The sequence below is a fragment of the Hypanus sabinus genome, chromosome 2, assembly GCF_030144855.1.
Source record: "Hypanus sabinus isolate sHypSab1 chromosome 2, sHypSab1.hap1, whole genome shotgun sequence".
Taxonomy (NCBI): domain Eukaryota; kingdom Metazoa; phylum Chordata; class Chondrichthyes; order Myliobatiformes; family Dasyatidae; genus Hypanus; species Hypanus sabinus.
Window position 1 is genome coordinate 23,054,413 of NC_082707.1, and position 21,059 is coordinate 23,075,471.

Below are 21,059 nucleotides of genomic sequence, written 5' to 3' on the forward strand. Positions count from 1 at the left end.
AATCAGGCCAACATAGACTAAATGGGCTGAAGGACTTGCTTCTGCACTGTCATGGTCTATGAATATGAAATCATAACTTTATTTAAGAAGATAGCTGTGATGCCTGTCTTTCTTCCTTGATACCACTTGATGTCAAGAATTATTTCTTACTTCCTACTTCACTTTCAGGTGTTTTAACTGGCAAGAAGAAACAAGACAAGCAAATAGCCAATGAAGAGTTTGCCCTCCTGTTCTCAGTAGTGGATGAAAACTTGAGCTGGTATCTTGATGACAATATCAAGAGATATTGCACTAACCCAAAGAAAGTGGATAAAGATGATGAAGACTTTATTGAAAGCAACAAAATGCACTGTAAGAGAACATTTAAAGTCCATCCAATGGCAATGCTCCACTTTCAGGAAGATGTGTAACTAGCATTTCATCGTCTATGTGTTCTTTGTCGCAGGGTCCTGGGTCCTCGCTGTTATCCATCTTATTAACACTAGCAATAATATTGTGCATGTTCCAGGTTTCTGGCCTGATCTGTGTTCCACCTAGCTTCTTCCTTCCCACCACCCTGCACCACCACCTTTTTATTCTGGCACCTTCCCCCTTCCTCTCAGTCCTGAAGAAGGGTCTCGGCCTGAAACATCGGCTGTTTATTCTTTTTCACAAATGCTCCCTAACCTGTTGACTATTGCTCCAGTGTTTTGCGTGTGATGCTTTGGCTTTCCAGTATCTGTAGACTTACTTGTGTTTACGGTCTGTGCTCTTTGTTCCTGTGGTCCTGATTCACCTCTCACCGACAGTTCACTCTGCTCTTCCAGCCTTCAATCCTGACATTGGGTTCCTCGCTGCTCTTCCCAAACATGGGACCTCTCCCTCTTCCTCCAAGGAGCCTCTGCTGCTGAGGCCTACACCACATGCTATTTCTGTGTTGGCCAGGACACCAATCACACCCACGTTTCCTATTACTTGCAGCAATGTCCACACCTGACCTTCGAGATGAGAAAGGCACTTTCGGGTCAAAGAAGCAGATGGCAGTCTGAACTTGTTGGCATTTCCATGCCCATGACTCACAGGAGGGTTTAGGGCAGTGCGGTAACATAGCAGTTAGTGCTTTGTTTTATAGCGCCTGCTTTTACCGATTGGGGTTCAATTCCCGCCGCTCTTTGTGAGGAGTTTGTACATTCTCTCCTTGGCTGCATGGGTTTCCTCCCACATTCCAAAGATACATAGGTTAGTGTTAGTGAGTTGAAGGCAGGCTTTGTTGACGCTGGAAACATGGTGACACTTGTGGGCTGCCCCCAGCACAATCCTGGCTGATCTGGTTTGACACAGATGATTTTATGCTTCTACATACATGTGACAAATAAAGTTAATCTCTGATGATGGGAGGGAGGCCTGGTTCAGGTTTAGTGGAAGGATTTAAATGCATCTACCCCCCTTAGGTATCTGCCTTCCCTGTTCTCCAAACTTACAGATCCCTGACTGCTCTGAGCTGAGAACCTCTGTAGCTCACTCACATCCAAGCATCTGTCCGAACCCTCCTTCCTCTTGTTAGCCTGAGCCGTCCCTGGGAAATTAGGAGTTGACTACCTGTTCTCTGGGAGGGTTCGGCATCAATAAATTACTTTCCTTATGGATCACCATTGACGCAAAATGCTCAGGGTGACAAACCCTGGCATTGACGCTGTCCTCATTCTCCCACAGTCCAAATATTTCAGGTATTTATAATGGTCCAGTGTAAAATACAATGCCAATTACTCTTAGGTTCATTATAAAGTGTGTTGCTGTAATTACTGCTCCATCTCTGCCACGTCAATCTGATCACTTTAGTTTAATACATATACCTGCCGGATTAGGTAATATCTGATGGATAATGGTCTGTTTTGTGCTAACTCAGACTGGGTTAGTGGTGAAGAAGAACAGTTGTGGGGAGGTTCTGCAGACTGTGACAGCCCCCAAAAGAGGGACCAGTGGCAACAGGATGGATTTAATCTCCCAATGAGCAGTTAATGGGTCTGAAAGGAGCCTTTTGGCAATTTGGGCTGGGAGCCATTTGGGAGGTATGTGCTATGACCTTTGTTTATCATGCATATATACGAGCATAGGTGGTCTGATTAGAACTGTAAGTCTGCAGATGACTCGAGAATTGGTGGAAAGATAAATAGCAAAGATTACCTCAGGATACAGAGGAAATATAGATCAGATGGAAAGTTGGGCACAGAGGTGGCAGATGGAATTTAATCCAGACAAGTGTGAATATCAAGTACCAACAGGATCTTAGGAGTGTTTATGTACAGAGAAACCTTGGGGTACACATTGCCTGAAGATGCCAACACTGGTGGATAGTTATTTTTATTTATTTAGCGATACGGTGCGGAGTAGGCCCTTCCAGCCCAGCAAGCCTCGTTGTCCCAGCAACCCCTGAAAAACCTGATCTATTCATAGGGCAGTTTACAATGACCAATTAACCTACCTGGTACATCCTTGGGCTGTGGGAGGAAGCCAGAGCTCCTGGGGAAAACCCACGCATTCCATGGGGTGGATGTACAGACAGTCCTTACAGAACGGTGCCAGAACTGAACTCCGAACTCTGGAACGCCCTGAGGTGTACTAGCACCTTGCTAAACTCTACACCACTGTGGTGCCCCACCATCACTCTATGTGTTCATGACTAATGGATGATGGGGGGACAGGGAGAGAGGGCAAGGATGCTGTCCATATTAGAGAGAAAGAAAGAAAAGAGATGAGGAGCCAGAAAAATATAAGTGGGGGGCCGGCAAGAGATTATTGAAATATGGAAACTCCCTGACATATGTACGTGTAATGTTTTAAACAATGAGTTGTAATCACCTTTCTATCCATTTAAATTTTTCAGCTATTAATGGATACGTCTATGGGAACCTTCCTGGCCTATCAATGTTTGCTGGAGACAAAGTGGTCTGGTATCTTTTTGGAATGGGAAACGAGGTGGATATTCACTCAGCGTACTTCCATGGGCAAATGCTGGATAATGCTCATCACCACACTGATACCATCAGTCTATTCCCTGCCACTTTTGTTACCGCTGTAATGGTACCCAATAACCCTGGGAAATGGCTTCTCAGCTGTCAAGTAAACGACCACATAGAAGGTGTGAAAGTTTCCTTCTCACTCTTGGTGTCTTTATGTAAGTTTGGCTTTGCTGTTCCACATGAAGGGTCTCAGCATTGAATAGAGTTATAGAGCATGACCACACAGCAACAGGCCCATTGGCCCATTTAGTCCATACTAGCCTGGTCTTCTGCCTAGTCCCATCCATCCACATCTCAACCATAGACCTCTATACCCTTCCATCACTATCCAAACTTCTCTTAAACGTTACAATTGAACTCGCACCTACCACTTTTTTGGCAGTTTGTTACACACTATGAAGGGAACAAACTTCTATCCTCAAAATGAAGGGATTCAATAGACAATAGACAATAGGTGCAGAAGTAGACCGTTCGGCCCTTCGAGCCTGCACCGCCATTCTGAGATCATGGCTGATCATCTACTATCAATACCCGGTTCCTGCCTTGTCCCCATATCCCTTGACTCCCCTATCCATAAGATATCTATCTAGCTCCTTCTCAGATTTCCCTTAAATATTTCACTGTTCACCCTAAGTCTCTGACTTCTTGTTCTGGTCTCACCCAACCTGAGGGCTAAAAGCCTGCATGCGTTCACCCTATCTGTACCCCGAATAATTTTTAAGATCTCCCCTCATTCTTCTGCGCTATAGGGAATAAGATCCTAACCTATTCAGCCTTTCCCTACAACTGAGTTCCTCGAGTCCTGGAAATGGACTTGTAAATTTTTTCTCTGCACTCTTTCAAATTTTTTGTTATCTTTACTGTAGATAGATGAGCAGAACTGCACACATGACTCCAAATTCGGCGCACCAATGGCTTGTACAATTTCAACACTAACATCTCAGCTCTTGTACTCAGTGCCCTGGTTTAAGAAGGCCAATATTCCAAAAGCTCTCGTAATGACCCTATCAACCTATGATGTCATTTTCAGAAGGTTATGGATCCGTATTCCCAGAACCTTCTGTTCTACTGTGTTACGTTATATTCTTGGTGATTTAAGATCATTAGCCTATTAAAAAAAGTAGCTTGACAAATCTAACCAGAATATTCACCATAAAAAAAACCCCTTTCACTCTACGGTTCCTGTTGTGGAATGTTTGAACTTGATCAAACGTCTATTAAATGAATGCCCTACATGATAATTAACAGGTGAATTTGTATGATTACAGCTGGAATGCAGGCTTTGTTTGAAGTTCTAGACTACAAGAAGAAAGCCAAAAAGGACACAAGTAAAGAAAAGGAAAGAAGATATTACATTGCTGCAGAGGAAATAATATGGGACTATGGACCATCAGGCGTGGACCAATTCACAGCAAGACCTCTGGATAGTGCACAAGGGTATGTCTCACTGCAGTGTTCGCATGTGTATCTTTATCAGGGACTTCGGACTATTAGGGCTGGAAGATAACGGAGATGCAGATAAATCTCTAGATATGGTACTGAAGGCATTCCGATTCAGATTCATTGCATGGATCGGGCGTTGTGTCTGTGTTTATGAGTATTGTTCAATTCTTGACAATAGATTTTACAACAACTCAATTGTTGAATCAGGGTGACTTTATTTTAGGGCATGAATATTTTGTATTTTATTTTTGATTCATTCATGGTTTTTGTTCAGTGTGCAGCAAAGTCATGTTTTAAAAAATCTTCAGTCAGGCAATGGTTCACCTTCAATCCCTATAGAAGATCATTGAAATTGGTAATAACAACACAACCAATCTCAAAGGCATGTTCAGTTACTAAAGCTCATTGCCATCTACCAGCTCACCACTGGCATGACACTCCCCATTTCACCTGACAGTCTACTTGTATATTTTAACGGCCAATCACGTTTTTATGTTAATTAATGAAAATGTAAATTTTGCATGGCTGACATTTATCACTGGTACAGTTTAATTGCTGAAAAGCTAAGTAAAAATAAATTTCCCAGTTAGCCTTAACTCAATTCTATAGTTACAATGTATCTACAATTTTTCCTTTGAATTATATTCTATTTTCAAACACTTCCTTCTTCGCACACACAATCCAGACACCCAAAATGAAAGTTAATCCCCCACTAACTCTAGGTTGCCTTCATGCATTTTTAAATTCAGTTTGCAATCCACATTCACATCTGAAAATCGGTTGCTGGTGAAATGAATATTTGCTATATCCCCTAACTCCAGAATACATCCTAACAAACACATGGACAAGCAATGAATGACTATGTTTTTACACCACAGCTATTGTGGTAACCACGGTGATATTTCTTTCCGGTCTTGACTCTGTCACTTCTAAATAATAGCCTGAGATCCCTATTGCCTGTCTTTGATTCTGAATTTTCTTCTGGATTTATGGCATGCTGTCCACAAAATCCTTCAGAAGCCATATGCTTATACTAAATACAACAGGTGCCAACAGATTTCAACCTGATTCCTCATTAAAAATATAATATGTATGAAGCAAGCATCTCGGTGCTTGCTCTGACTTTGAACAGGGTTGTGGTTGTTCTTCTTCCTCGGATCCAAGTTCCTGCACTGTTCCCAAATCCCTTGATTAACTTAATATCTATAAATCTACTAATTGCTGCTCTGAATGAACTTAGTCGCCAGGCCTCCACAGTCCTTTGTGTAGAGAATTCCGAAGATTCTCTGTCCTCTGCGTGAGAAAGTTCTCATTATCTCGGTCCTATTCAAACCTTGCCTTGTTCTGAAACCGTAACTCCTGGTCCTTGCCTCCCTGGGAAGGGAAAACTTTTTCCATGTTGAACTCGGTAAGAATTTTTCAACTTTCAATGAGATGTCTTCTCATCCTTCTGAACAATGTCTACCAATGAGGAAGTAAAAAAATAAGTCCTGCCCATTCGTTCAGTTTTGGCTGAACCATACTTGGATATATCTAACCCCAAAATATCCGAGAATGGAAAACTTTGAATCCTTCCATTAAAAAACTAAAAACTCCAACCACATGAGTTGAAACCAAATCCTAATGCTCTTTTTACATGATGGTAATGAACTTCCACCTTTGTTGGGACTGAGCAACACCAAAGTGTGCCTCTCCAATGTTTTAGAGCACCAGTGTAGGATAGACTAAGTCTCTAAATTCAAATTCAAGTTGAATTATCACTCAACCATGCATCAATACAGCCAAATGAAATAGCGTTCCTCTGGGGCTGAGGTGCAAAACATAAATAGCACATTCAAAATTGCAAGCAAACAAACACATACATACATAGCCCGAGCCCCTGGGCGTAATGTCGCATCCTTTGCAGTGCGCAGGCACACGCAATCCAGCCCGTCACTCCATTGATCGAACACTGGAGGGCAGCACTGACGGGAGAGGCCAGCTCTCAACTGAGCATGGACACCACGCTACACCGCCTCTGGTGTCTCCTCGCCTGGACTGCAGCAGCAGGGAAACCTCCAGCTGTTCACCCACTGAGTTATGCCAACTCCCGCACATTGTTTCCTTACAAAACTAATTTGGAAGCATCAGCTTATCTTAATCTTCCACCTTTGTGGAGGGGTAAGCCACGAGTTTATTTCAGATTCCCGGTACTTTTTGTTCACATGCTTGTATTTTTTAAGGACCAGTTGCTTTGCAATTTTCCAGGTTCTCGACTGGCCTAACAGAAAGCAGGCCAGAAAAAAAAAACAGCTTCTTGAATATTGTAAAGAGAGGCACAAAGCTATTACTAATGACTACTTTTTCTTGCATCTTTAGAGATGCTGTGGTATTCTTTGAAAAAGGAGAAAACAGAATTGGAGGAAAGTACATTAAGGCTGTTTACAGGGAATACACAGATGACACTTTTAAAAAGCTCAAGCCCAGAACACCAGATGAGCAACATCTTGGAATACTCGGTAAGAAAAAATCTCGAACTTTCTTCAGCTCTTTGAGCTATCTTGAGCATTACACAAAATATTTTTGTTTCACACTTGACTTTTTCCCAATGTCACTAGGGGTGAAGCAACAGGACACTTTAACTAAGTTTGTTTTAACAATTCACCCAATTTTATCTCTGTTTGAGTCAGAGCAAGTAGCAGCCGAGTAGAAATCACCACTGACTCAATTTACACGGCTGCACAAAACCACAATCCCTGCTCTAAGCGTGTTTTGGTTTAAATCAGCGATGGCATCTTACAGTGGCATGGTAGACAGTGCAGTTGTCTCACTAGTCCAGGAACCTGGGTTCTATCCTGACCTCGGATGCTGCCTTTGTGGAGTTTGGCTGCTCTCCTCGTGAGTGTGTGGAGTTCCCTTCAGTGCCTTGTTCTGCCCCATCCACCCCTACCCCCAACATCCCAAAATGTTTAATTGGCCACTTTAGTGTAGGCAATAACAAAAAAATTAAGAGGTGTTGATGCGCACTTGTCTCAGAGATGCAGATAAATGAGAGAGAGAATGAGAGGAAATAGGAAATGAAAATAGCGTTCTCCCTTGATGGCCAGCATGGGCCTAGTGAACTGAATGGCATCCTTCTGCCTGCCAGAGAGATAAGACTGGTGTCACATTGTGCTGAGACGGGGGGTGGGCAGGGTGGATGTCATTAGTGGGTGGATGAATCTCCACAGGTTATTGAGCCTAGGGTCTACACAGAGATCAAAATGTGCACAATGCCACAGCTGGGTCCCAAGCTCTTACTGTAGAGGGTGTTTATGAGATCACATTAGGTGGACCATGTATGGTTTTGTGATCCTTACTCAAGGAGGGATATACTGTATGTTCATCGAACATAATTCAGAGAAGACATGAGGTTGATTTCTGAGATGAAGGAGTGGTCCCACAAGAAAATGTTGAGCTGGCCACGCTGACACTCACTGAAGGTTAGAAGAATGACATTATGGCATGGTGGTGCAAGATGTACTGCTGGTGTCTGATGTCCCGAGGACAAACCAGTTGCTTAGTTAATCTGCTGATGTTCAGTAAGATACCCCTAGAATAGTTGCCAGGCAAGAGACTCAGTTGGAAGGTGATGGGTCATAGTCAATGGTGATTATGCAAACATACAAACAATCATGTAGAGAGTAAGACTACAAGAAAAATGACAATTTAGATGTTAATCCAACTGTCAGGCACCAAACCTTCTGTCATAGTGGTCTGCTGTTCTACCTTTGGACAATTTGTTTCATTGTATAGACCATTCGGCCCCTCTCAAGAATTTCCTCCCTTTTTCTTGAGCTAGGCAGTTTGGTAAACTCCAGACTAGACTAGTTTGTAGTTTGAATCCAATTTTATTATTCACCAATGTGTTTCAGCATGCAAGAAGCTGAGACAAAGACAGTGCTTCTAAGCGATCTCACAAGAAATTGAATCAAATATTGATTAAAGTTCCTTCGACACATAGCAAAGTGCTTCTGACTAATAACGATTAAGTAAATATTCAAGCGATTTTATAAACAAACAAAATGGCTGACCTGAGCAACACGGTAGTAGATAATGAACAACAGCTGTAAACTTACTAGTAAGCTAAGTATCTTACAGGTGGCTAGAAATAAATAGCAAACCAAATGAGGGGGCCATAACAACTTCTTGTTGTTACTCACTCTCATGGATAAGATTGTAACTCATGATTGCTTATCTTCTGTAGGACCTGTCATTAAGGCAGAGGTTGGAGATAACATCAAGGTGACTTTTTGGAACAACGCCAGCCAAACCTACAGCATACAACCACATGGAGTGTTCTACCAGAAAGATGTTGAGGGAGCGAAGTATCAAATCAATACAACAGGTAATTGAATCTGAGAACATCCATCTGCCAAAAATAGATATTTTATCCTCCAGAACATTGCTGTTCTGAGCCACAGGAAACTTACCAAGGGTAGCCTGTAATTCTTAACCCAGCCAAAGAATAATCCAAAGTCATTTGGAGTTGAAGGAATATAACAAGACCTGGGCCTGATCCAGACAATGCAAAATGTGTAATTTTTAAACTTGCTTAGCTCAAGCCATCTTAAATAAGTTCATGACATTGTCATAGTTTTCCTGTCATTTTCAGCCCAAATGTCACTACTTCTCCCCTTCCCTGCTCACTCCTCAGCTCTGTCCAAACTGACCAAGAGTGGTTCACAGGCCACAAAATCCTACAACTTAAAATTCTAATCTGTGGGTTTAAAACCTTCCCTGACCTCTCCTGCCCCGGCATCTGCTCCTGATCTCACCGTGGTCTGAACTCACCAGGCTCTGATTTCACTTGGTCTTGGTCTTGGCCTTAACTGGTCTCGGTCCAGTATCCCCCTGACATCACCTACTCTTGGCCTCACCTTGTGCTGGTCTCACCTGCTCCTACCATCACCTGCCCCTTCTCCTCACCTATCCCTGAATTCAACTGGTCTGGACTGTACCCACCCATCACCACATCTTCTCCTGACCTCACCTGTCCATGACCTTATCTGGTCCTACCCACACCCGCCCCTGACCTCACCTGGTTCTGCTTTTATCATTCCCTGACCTTACCTGCCCATGATCTCATCTTACACTGATCTCAACTGGCCCTTCCCTGACCCAACTATCAGAGAGTCCCACATTCGTCTCATCTGCCACCTGAATGGAGGTAAATCATCCCAGATTCCCTGTGTTGATTCAGAAAGAAGATTGGTCAAGGAGAAGGAATACCAGTAACAAGAAGTGCTTCCATGATTTCTCTTCCTCTGTATCTATCTCTGTTCCTCCACGTATTCCTTATTCTCTGTGTCAGTGGCTGTGGCATTTGTATTCCAAATCCTGGGCTATTCAACCTTAAAAATCCTCTATTGTCCCTACAGCTCCACCACCAACTGACCCCCCCACTCCCCCATTCCATTTCACAGAGCATGGACATTTTTTAAATTGAAACTGCTGCATAAGTTCAAGATAATAGGATTATTTTAATAGGATACATTTAAGTGTTAGCTGATAAAATAATTAAGGACATTAATTACACCATCCATCAGTGAAGCATGGGACGTAGATCCTCATCCCATGACAAATGTGCTGAATCTTTTGAAGAGTTTTGAAATGAGTTTTAATGGCTTTGAAATTGATGTCTACTTTGCAGAGTATGTGGGACAGCCTGCCCGTTCGCCCCATGTTTCGCCTGGCCAGACATTTATTTATCAGTGGAAGATCCCCAAAGATTTTGGGCCTGGCAAGGATGAAGCTGACTGCCTGACCAGACTCTATTACTCGGCAGTGGACCCCATAAAGGACAGCAGCTCAGGTCTGGTTGGGCCCCTCATTGTCTGCAAAAAGAACGCATTGGATTCACAGGGCAAACAGGTACCATAAGTGTGTTGATGACTCCCAGTTCAAATTCCACATGGACCTCACACCAATGTCAAGAACCAAGCTAGAATCAAATCCATAAATACAAAATCTTTTTTTTCCCTTGTAAAGAGTTTTTGCAAGGATCAAGAATCAACCTATTCACTGTTTACACGTGTATTACTGACATGCAAAATAAAAACAATATTCAATAATATAAAGAATAACAAGTTTTATAAAAATAATATTAGAAGTATGGATATGGAATAAAATGTGTATAAATACATAGATACTAGCATATACAGTACAGTGAAAAAGTATATCATTGGACTCATCGATATATCATTCAAAAAATCATTGGATTCTGGCAAAATTGCAAATTTCATTCCACTCTTTAAGAAAGGAGGAAAGCAGCAGAATGCAACTTATAGACCAGTTAGCCTGACCTCAGTGGTTGGGAAGGTGTTGGAGTCAATTGTTAAGGATGAGTTTATGGAGTACTTGGTGACACAAGACAAGGTAGGACTAAGTCAACATGGTTTCCTTAAGGGCAAATCTAGCCTGATGAACCCATTGGAATTCTTTAAGGAGATTACAGGTAGGATAGATAAAGGGGATGTAGTGGATGTTGCATATTTGGACTTTCAGAAAGCCTTTGACAAAGTGCCACACTTGAGCCTGCTTACCAAGTTAAGAGCCCATGCAATTACAGGAGAGTTACTGGCATGGTTAGAGCATTGGCTGATTAGTAGAGGGCAGCAAGTGGGAATAAAAAGGTCCTTTTCTGGTTGGCTGCCAGTGACTAGTGGTGTTCTGCAGGGGTTGGTGTTGAGACCACTTTTTTAAAAATGCTGTATATCAATGATTTAGATGATGAAATAGATAGCTTTTTTGCCAAGTTTGCAGATGATATGAAGATTGGTAGAGGGGCAGGTAGTGTTGAGGAAACAAATAGGCTGCAGAAGGACTTAGACAGATTAGGAGAACGGGCATGAGAGTGGCAAATGAAATACAATTTTGGAAAATGCAAGGTCATGCGCCTTGGTAGTAGAATTAAATGTGCAGACTGTTTTCTAATCAGGGAGAATATCCAAAAATCTGAGATGCGGAGGGACTTGTGAGTCCTTGTGCAGAACACCCTAGAGGTTAACTTGCCGGTTGAGTTAGTGGTGAGGAAGGCAAATACAATGTTAGCATTCATTTCAATAGGTCTTGGATATAAGAGCAGGGGTGTGATGCAGAGGTTTTATAAAGCACTGGTGACATCTCACATTGAGTATTGTGAAAAATTTTGGCCTCCGCATATAAGAAAAAATGAGCTGGCATTGGAGAAGGTCCAAAGGCGGTAAACAAGGATGATTCCTGGAATGGAAGGGTTAGCATACAAGGAATGTTTGATGGCTCTGGGTCTGTACACACTGGAATTTAGAAGGATGAGGAGCGATCTCACTGAAACCTTTTGAATGTTGAAAGGCCTGGACAGAGTAGATGTGGAAAGAATGTTTCCCATGGTGGGGGAGTCTAGGACAAGAGGACACAGCCTCAGGATAGAGGAGCATCCATTTAAAATGAAGCGGCAGAGAAATTTCTTTAACTTGTTGTTACGAACCCCGTAACTGGGTCACTTACCAACAAAGACAGAGAGGCCTGTTGAAGTCTGATGGTACTATTTTTAAAAGCCTTTATTTATAAAGGGGCACAAAAACAAGATTAATACAGACATTCAGATAAAATATGTCGTCAATACTCAATCTAAAAAACACTGGTATAATAATAATCATCAATTAAGCAATAGCTCTATCGTTTGTCTAGGGGATATTGTATTGTCTAATGGAAAGATAAAAGTCACTGTCCTTTCAAGCTGCAGCTATTTGGGTTTAAGAGAGACGGTTTTAAACTTGCCCAGGACTTTTATGAGGCCAATCCGTTGCGTCGGGGGAGTGGGTTCCCCGTTGTTAGTTCCAAGTCATTTTCCGTGGTACCAGCCACCAGCCCCCAGGCAAGGGAACCGAACGCACGTGGCTTCCTTCAAATGGCTTCCCGCTATTACGGGATCACTAGCGTTTCTTCTGGTGCGTCTGAAAGGGGTTGTTCCCCCACACCCTCTTTTATACTTCTTCACGGGGTCTCAGATGTCAATCAGGTTGGGATGATGCAATCCCTCTCTCAAACAGCCCACTTTGCCCGAGAGCTTGCACGTAGCATAGTCCCCAATCCACAAACGTGGTCTCCAGGAGACAATGGCCAGGTCTCTCTCATTTCCTGAGCCAACCCAATAATGCTCTTGTGATTCTCACAAAGGAGGGGGCTCCCCCGCTCCTTCGGCCCCTCAGAGCTTTGGTGCATTCATAACACCCCCTTTCTTCAATGCGTTTCACCAGCGGTGAAACGAAGTAGTACAGAGTCTTACAGGGTTTTAGAATCTAACACAATACAAAAGTTTTTTTTTCTGCAGAGTAATACAGTGATACATTCAATTCAGCATCCAAACGGTTAATGATTACAGTGGCATTTCCTTTAATATTTTAACATCTTGTACCTTACTAAAGTCTTGTAGCATCAGACTTCAACTTAATAACCACCTATTTTTTTTTCAGCAACAAAGCTAAGGAGTTGTGATCTTAGCTTATGAGCATCTACAAAAGTTTATGTGAATACTAATCGTTTCAGTCGTTTTCACTTAACAGGCAGGCTTCCAAGGGGGCTGTCTTTATTATTCACAGGCTTTGGCGAAATCCCGTACAACCTGCTTTGCTATTTAAAATGGCATCCCCATTAACCGTCGCTTCTTTTCCGGTGAGTTCCCACATGGGGAACTTGAGTAATCTGGTGAGGTAAACTCGCGCCCACCTTTTTCATAGGGATTATTTTATCAATACCATGTCCCAAACTTAGACCATTTCCACCCAATTCTTTAAATTTACACAGGTGGCTAGCCCTCTCGTCAGGACCCTTCAGGCTATTGGTTTTTAATTTGAACTCTTCAATTCAAGTAGCATTTCGAATTCAGCCTCTTCACACCCCATCCTGGCATATCAATAGAGTGGGGGGCCCCGCTATCTCCCGGCTTACTCTGTAAGCGATCTGCCAGGTTTAAAATTTCTTCATTCGACTTGGGAACTACAGACTTTCTGTTTCCTTCAATAATAATTCTCATCTCCCCATTCTTAAATTCTGCATTAACTTTGAATACACCTTCGAGCACAAACACCTGGGAACTCTCACTTCCCACGGTTACCAAGGTTAACCCTTTTTCCACTGAACCAAGTCTATCTGACCCACAAGGACGGCCACTGAATCAAATACCTCAGACTTTTTCTGAGCTCCGTTATTAGGTTCGGTACCACGTGCATCCCCATCTTGGATACACTCAAACGGGACATTGGCCTCTTCCAGGCTTTCAATACCCGTACCCTTTTCAAATTCTAAGTTCCCCTGTTTCTCCCAGGTACTTTCTGGGCAACTCCCTTCTGGAGTAAACTCAACCCCGCGGGCTGAAACAACCTCATCTGCCAACCCAGCAGACTTCTTTGAGGTAAGGGCACCCTTTTCATCTAGGGCTGCCCTCATTTCATTATCGGGAACACCTTTAGAAGTTTCAACTTCCTCAAACAGTTCTGCCAAACCAGACAGATCATCCCTGTCCAACTCTGGACCTATTAACCGCTCTAGCGGTTCCTCATCTTTATTTTCTGCCTCTAGGACCTTTCTCCTCACTAAAGGCAGATCTACCTCCGCTCCCTTACCCTCTTTCACTTTACTACTCTTCGTTTTACCACGCTCTAAACCCTCGTGGTACAGGGTCAAAACTGGCCAGATTTATACTGCTCTCGTTCTCAGCTGCCGGTCTCGACATGCTGCGAGTGACCGCGCATGCGGGATAGATCTTGGAATCTAGGGGCCACCGCACTCGCCGGTCGGCGGGTCGGCATCATGGCTGCCCAAACCTTACCACCTGCTAAATCGTTACCAAGAAGGACGTCCGCGTCAGTTCTCGGGAATTCTGATGGCACCCCTATTTCAACAGGTCCAGACACCAGCTCACAATCCATAATGACCTCATGTAAGGCCACCATTTCTATCCTTTTACTTATTCCCTTTACAGCTACCATTCTCGTCTTTCGACCAAACTCTAGTACCTTACTGCTGATCAACGACAGCTCAGCCCCTGTGTCTCTCCAGATTCGTACGGGAATTGGTGGGTCTCCCTCCCTCACAGACACGGTTCCGTGTGACAGACAAGTCTCTAACCCTTCTCGTACTCTGTCTACTCGGGGCTCTCTTGTCGATCTACTGATTACCACGGCACATCCAATAGGGACTGCTGCTTTCCCTTTTCCTGTCTCTTTCCTTGGAGCAAAGCACCTAGATGCAATATGCCCCTCCTTTCCACAATTAAAACAGGTCAAGCCCGGAAATCTCTGGACATCTGGCCTTTCCCCCTCAACCTTACCACTAGCTCCCGGCGGGACCTCTGCCTCAGCCGGCGGACTTTCTCGATCGTTCCCGCGGTCTCTCGGGGAATTTTTATTCGAGGAAAACTTTGTTTTGTGGGTTAGGGCATATTCATCGGCGAATCTAGCAAATTCTGAGATGGACTTATTCAGCTTCTCATTCAAATACATCCGGATCTCCTCCGGAACACAACCTTTAAATTCCTCAATCAAAATTAACTCCCTGAGACACCCATAATCCTCGCCCACTATTTCTGCGGTGCACCAATGGTCCAAGAGCACACCCTTCTCATAGGCAAACTCGGTATACGTCTGATTCCCCCCTTTCCGTAAATTTCTGAACTTTTGTCTATAGGCTTCAGGTACTAGCTCGTAACCCCGGAGAATGGCCGCCTTTACTTTGTCATAACTCTCCTCCTCTTCCTCCTCCATGGCCAACACCGCATATGCCCGCTGTGCCTTCCCTTTTAACACACTTTGTAACAACGCCACCCACTGATCTCTGGGCCACTCCTGATTCACTGCCACCTTTTCAAAAAGCAAGAAATAACTATCAACATCCGTCTCCTTGAACGGGGGTACTAACCTCAATGCCCGACTAACATCAAACCGCTCCTCTCGGTCTGACCCCTGACTGCGTTGCTCTTGCTTTAACTTCTCTATCTCCAAGTCATGTTTCCTCTGTCTCTCTGCCTCCCTCTCCCTCTCAGCTGCTTCCAGCTGTTTTAACTGAAGTTCATGCTCTCTTTGCTTCTCCGCTCTTTCCTGCTCCCGTTTCACCTCTAATTCCTTTAGCTGGCGCGCATGCTCCCTTTGTTTGTCGGCCCTTTCTCTCTCTCTCTCTTTCGCGGCTCTTTCGCTCTCTCTCTCTTTCTCGGCTTTCTCTCTCTCTCTCTCTCTCTCTTTCTCGGCTGCTTCCAGCTGCTTTAACTTAATTTCATGTTCCAACCTTAATTTCTCCAACTCTAACTGAGCCGTCCCACTAGCTGGTACCTTTTCAGGGATATTTTCCGATACCTCAGCTGCAAACACATTCTTCCCAACGTAATACTGGGTTATTGCCCTTCGCACCTCCCGCTTTTTCATAGACAACCTCACCTCTGCGAGGTTTAACCCCTTCGCCAAATTTATCAAGTCTGATTTGGTGGCCGCCTCTAGCGCCTCCAGAGTCGGGTTTTCTATAAGTTCACCCACGTCCATCTTTGCTGGTTTCCCCTCTGGCTACCCGCGTACCAGATCCAAGTTTGAACTTACAAGCCCGATTCACTGGCTCCCCTTTGTGGTGCAAAGGTCTAGCAAGCCTTTTGGTTCAGGGTCAATTATGGATGGATAATAAATCACAGACTTGCCAATAACCCTCACGTCGTGAGAATAAATGTATTAAAATGTTTCATAAGCTGTAAATGAGATGCATTGGAAAGCTGTAAATTTTACAGTGGCAGAAATTGTAAGCTTGGTTTTCAATTCATTCATCCATCTTCATTCATCTTCGTTGTTCATTTCTAGATAAACATGGACAAGGAATTCTACCTGATGGCGACAGTGTTTGATGAGAATCTAAGCTGGTATTTACAGAATAACATTAACAGATTTACAACCAAGCCTAAAACTGTCAACAAAGAAGATGAAGACTTCCAGGAATCAAACAAAATGCACTGTGAGTCTCTAAGATGATCAAAAGGGACCCATCTGGTTATATCCCTACAAATGAATGAATGACTTGAAATGAGATATTTGTGTACAAAATTGTGCTTGGCAATTGGTTGCAGTTTTAAGGTTCAAGGATTTATTGGCTACAGATAAAATTGATGAGAGACTGGGATTGCTCTGTGAGCCATCATAGGCTGAAATATGCTCCTACCTTGCAAGGAACCTCCAAGAGGATCACAAACTTGTCGTAGGGTTTGGAGGCTTTTGTGTCTCAATAACCCAGAGAGCTTTGATGGCTGGAGTCATGGCTTTATGCATTGGCTCTTGATGGGTCATCCATGTCAACAGGTCAAAGGGTAGAGGCCAGAGGTTCAGGGGTTCAGCTCAGGGTTAACAACTCTGACTGGTAAAACAAAATTGTTACAGAAACAGTAATGAAGATTCCTTCTACATTAGAGATCTCCCCTCAGCCTTCAGAGAACACAACCCAGTTCAATCATGTCATGACATGTGTTGACTTTGTTGCAGCAATATGATGTTTGATGTAAAGTTACCATAAATTACAATAAAAAGAAGTGTAGAGGAGAAATGGAGAGGTAGTGTTGATGGGTTGATGGTCCATTCTGAAATCTGATGATGGAAGGGAAGAAACTGTTCCTAAAACATTGAATGTGTATCTTTAAACTCCTGCACTTCCTCCATGACGGTAGGAATGGGGGGGGGGGGGGGGGCTTGTCCCTGATAGGTTTTATTTAACTGTTTTGACACAAGAGTGGTCTGAAATCTGTTATCTACTTTTATCTACTTTTGAGAAAGCCTTCTCATTTTCTCTGTAATGTGATTTTTTTTTTAGCAATCAACGGATATATGTATGGCAATCAACCAGGCCTGACAATGTGCAACTCGAATAAAGTGTCCTGGCATTTGATTGGCCTGGGCTCAGAAGTCGATATCCATGGCATTTACTTCCAGGGCAACACCTTCACCAGCCAAGGAACACGCAGAGACACGATGAATCTGTTCCCACACATCTCTGCCACGGTCATCATGCAACCTGACAACCAAGGTAGAGACATCCAGAATTTTACCTTGCCACTGACATTTGTAATAAAGTTAAACAAAATAAAAACTGCGGCTTGACGGTTTGAAAGATCCAAATCTCTATCTAAGGTAGAGCGAATCTGTTTAAGTGAATCTTCCTTTCCATCAGAATCTGTCGCACTCTCATATGCTATATGTTAACTTTGCCAGCAGCAGTAATAGATGCGAGTTCGATTTCAACATTTAAGACCATAAAGCATAGGTGCAGAATTAGGCCATTTGGCCCATCGAGTCTGCTCTGCCATTCAATCATGGCTGATCCTTTTTAACCCTCCTCAGCCCCACTCCCCGGCCTTCTCCCCGTAACCTTTGATGCCATGGCCAATCAAGAACCTATCTATCTCTGCCTTAAATACTCCCAGCGACCTGCCCTCCATAGCTGCATGTGGCAACAAATTCCACAAATTCACCACACTTTGGCTTAAGAAATTTCTCCGCATCTCTGTTTTGAAAGGGCATCCCTCTATTGTAAGGCTGTGCCTCTTGTTCTACACTCTCCCACCATGGGAAACATCCTTTCCAAATCTACTCTGTCTAGGCCTTTCAATATTTGAAAAGTTTCAATGAAATTGCCCCTCATCCTCTTAAATTCCAGTGAGTACAGGCCCACAGCCATAAAATGTTCCTCCTGTGATTACCTTCTCATTCCGGGAAGCATCCTTGTGAACCTCCTCTGAACCCTCTCCAAAGCCAGAACATCCTTTCTTAGATGAGGAGCCCAAAGCTGTCCACAATATTCAAGGTGGAGGCCTCAGCGCCACATCCCTGCTCTTGTAGTCTAGACCTATCGAAACGAACGGAAAAGCCATGATCATATGCACATAACAAACAAATAATGTTATGATCTCGACACTTGTTTTTATGTTTTCTATAGCATCTTCTCCATAAGGTTTATTTGAATTGATGTACAGAATTTTGAAAAAAGCAGGGGTATGGAAAACTAATTCAGAGGAGGAGCTGAGCCTGGGATGGATCAGCTTACTGAATAGTTGGGCAGGCCTGAGAGATCACATAGTCTACTGCTCCTGTCTGCATGTTCTTCCCTCTTTCCCCCAATTTAGCTTCTCTTGTGAAACATTTGGACCCCAGACTGACTGTGGGCTCTGTTCTGGACACCCTTCCTCCCGAAGAATATGGTCTTCACTAAAGGCTACCTGTGATTCCAACAAGAATCATCAAACTAAGCCTGAGCTAGTTGGGCCTGGCTAAGTACCTGCACGAGGAGTGGTCTAACTAAAGTGTTGTTCCCAAGTCTGAGGTTATGATCACTGATCTATTGTGCCTTCTTTCCAACATTGTTCCTTCTTGATGAAATCTTGTACAAAATAGTGATTCCACATTATTCATATCTAAGATTGCCATTTGATCAATTGCCTCTTAACACTTCTACAGAGAGAAGTTGAACTGGTTCATGGTCTCCCATGATCTAATCACTGCCTTAAACATATTATCAGCTCTTGCTCTAAGTTAGAGACAATTGACCAGTTTAGCCCACTGTGGTGCTGTTAAGTTAGGGAATATGATTTAGAGACATGGAGCACTACAGCACAGAAATAGGCAGTTTGGCCCATCCGGTCCATGCTGACCTGTGTTTCTGCTGATTCTCATCTACCTGCACCTGAACCATAGCCCTCTATATCCCTCTCATTGTACTTATCCAACCTTCTCTTAAATGCTACAATCAAACCTGCATCCAGTACTTCCATTGGCAACTCGTACCACACTCAAACCATCTTCTGAGTGAAGAAGTTTCCCCTCAGATTTCCCTTAAATATGTCACCTTTTACCCTTAACCTATGTCCTCTGATTCTAGTCTATGTCTTACCTGTTTGTTTTGACCATATTGCCATACTCCCCGTATCATTCTTAATTGCTTCTGTCTTTTTTTTTTGTTCCTCCCCTTTTCTCAGTGTATTTGTCTCTGATGCTCCCTCTCCTCTCTGGGCGAGAGATGGCAGGAAGGGGCTCCTGTGCACTTATAAGCCCGGGAGGTGATCCTGGAAGAGCGCCATCCTGGGCCATTGGAGCTGCCCTCACTGCTGTCCTTCCTGTCTCCTGCACTCCCATCATCTCCCTTCACGTCCCGCTCTGCCTTCCATTCTTCATTCTGTCCCTCCATAACCATTCTTGTCTCCATAATCCTTCCCCTTAATCCATGCCAAATGTCAACAGCGAAGGACCAAGGCACAGTTCGCAGAACCGACACCTCGCAGTTCCAGTGCCTTCCCAGGGCCCAGGGCCTTCCACATCCCCAACTGTGAGGGAGACCGGTGAAATCAGAAGAGAGTTGATGTTATTAGGGGAGAATATACATGGGATCAAAGTCAATAGGTGCTTGGTGGTTGCTGTGAACTCAGAGTGAAGATTGAAAGATTAATTTATGTGTATCGCAATATGAAAACATACAGTGAAATGATTTTTTTTGTGTTAATGACCAACACAGACCAAGGATTGTGCAAGGGACAGCCTGAAGTATCATCTTGCTTTAGGTGCCAATATTCCCACAATTTACTAATCCGAACCCAGATACCTTTGAGAAATGCCAGGAAAATGGACCATCCGGAGGATGAAGACAGTGGTGGGAATTGAATTTTGTTTTTATGCTAATTGCTGTGCTTATAGTGCCATTCCTAAAAACATACCACCAGTGGTAGGCACTGCTGAGATTTGAACTCAGGATCTCCTGTTTACTAGACAGGTGCTTTAACCAACTAAGCCACAGTGCCAGCTGCATGAGGTGAAAGGCCTGTTTGTTTGCTATAAGATACCATTGTCCCTACCTTGTGGCATTGTCTTTTGCAGGCACATTTGAGATTTCCTGCAAGACCACAGACCACTATGCTGGAGGAATGAAACAGTTTTACACAGTGAATAAATGTACATGGTTCAGCTTTCCTAAAGTCTACCATGAAAAGAAGTACTACATCGCAGCAGTTGAAATTGAATGGGATTATTCACCTTCAAGGAAGTGGGAACTGGAAAGACACATGTTTCATGACGAAAGGTGACTCTTAGGCTATGTGCAAGCAGATGAAATTAGTGTAGTTTGGCACTATAGTTGGCATAGATATCCTGAGCCATAGAGCCTGTTCCTTGCCTGTACTGTTTCATGCTGACAAAAAATAGTTAAGAATACAGTACAACCTTAATATGTGCCTCATCACACCATGGTTTCTATGTATAGCAGGCATTATCATGTTTCCCAAACAGATATGCTCCCCATGCTTCATTGCACTATAGAGGGTGAAGTCAGAGACGTAAGAGATTCTTTAGATGCCAGAAATCTTGAACAACATGCACAAAATACTAATGGGACTCTGCAGCATCTATGGAGAAGAAGAAACGGTTGCCATTTTGGGCCGAGACTCTTCATTTCCTGATTCCAGTTATCTGCAGTCTCATTTGTCACCATTTAACTACCACAGCTGGTGTATTAATTGGACACTGTAAATTGCCCCTTGTGTTAAGATCTGGGGACATTGAGAATGTGAGGAGAAATCAGAATCAGGTTTAATATAATTAGCATGTTGTCATG

The 21,059-nt window shown here is 43.4% G+C and overlaps 1 protein-coding gene and 1 non-coding gene across 2 annotated transcripts in view; one reads left to right on the forward strand and one right to left on the reverse strand.

Moving 5' to 3' along the window:
- The window catches only part of cp (ceruloplasmin), a 58,174-nt gene that overhangs the window by 18,803 nt on the left and 18,312 nt on the right, over positions 1-21,059 (forward strand). The window contains exons 4-12 of the mRNA XM_059993289.1: positions 169-351; positions 2,864-3,118; positions 4,268-4,436; positions 6,801-6,940; positions 8,668-8,808; positions 10,114-10,334; positions 16,280-16,430; positions 17,277-17,489; positions 20,327-20,528. Of these exons, the coding sequence (XP_059849272.1) occupies positions 169-351; positions 2,864-3,118; positions 4,268-4,436; positions 6,801-6,940; positions 8,668-8,808; positions 10,114-10,334; positions 16,280-16,430; positions 17,277-17,489; positions 20,327-20,528 (1,675 nt within the window). The remainder of the gene's footprint in view (positions 1-168; positions 352-2,863; positions 3,119-4,267; positions 4,437-6,800; positions 6,941-8,667; positions 8,809-10,113; positions 10,335-16,279; positions 16,431-17,276; positions 17,490-20,326; positions 20,529-21,059) is intronic.
- trnat-agu (transfer RNA threonine (anticodon AGU)) lies at positions 20,177-20,250 on the reverse strand. Its single transcript has one exon. It is a non-coding gene; the product is annotated as a tRNA-Thr (tRNA).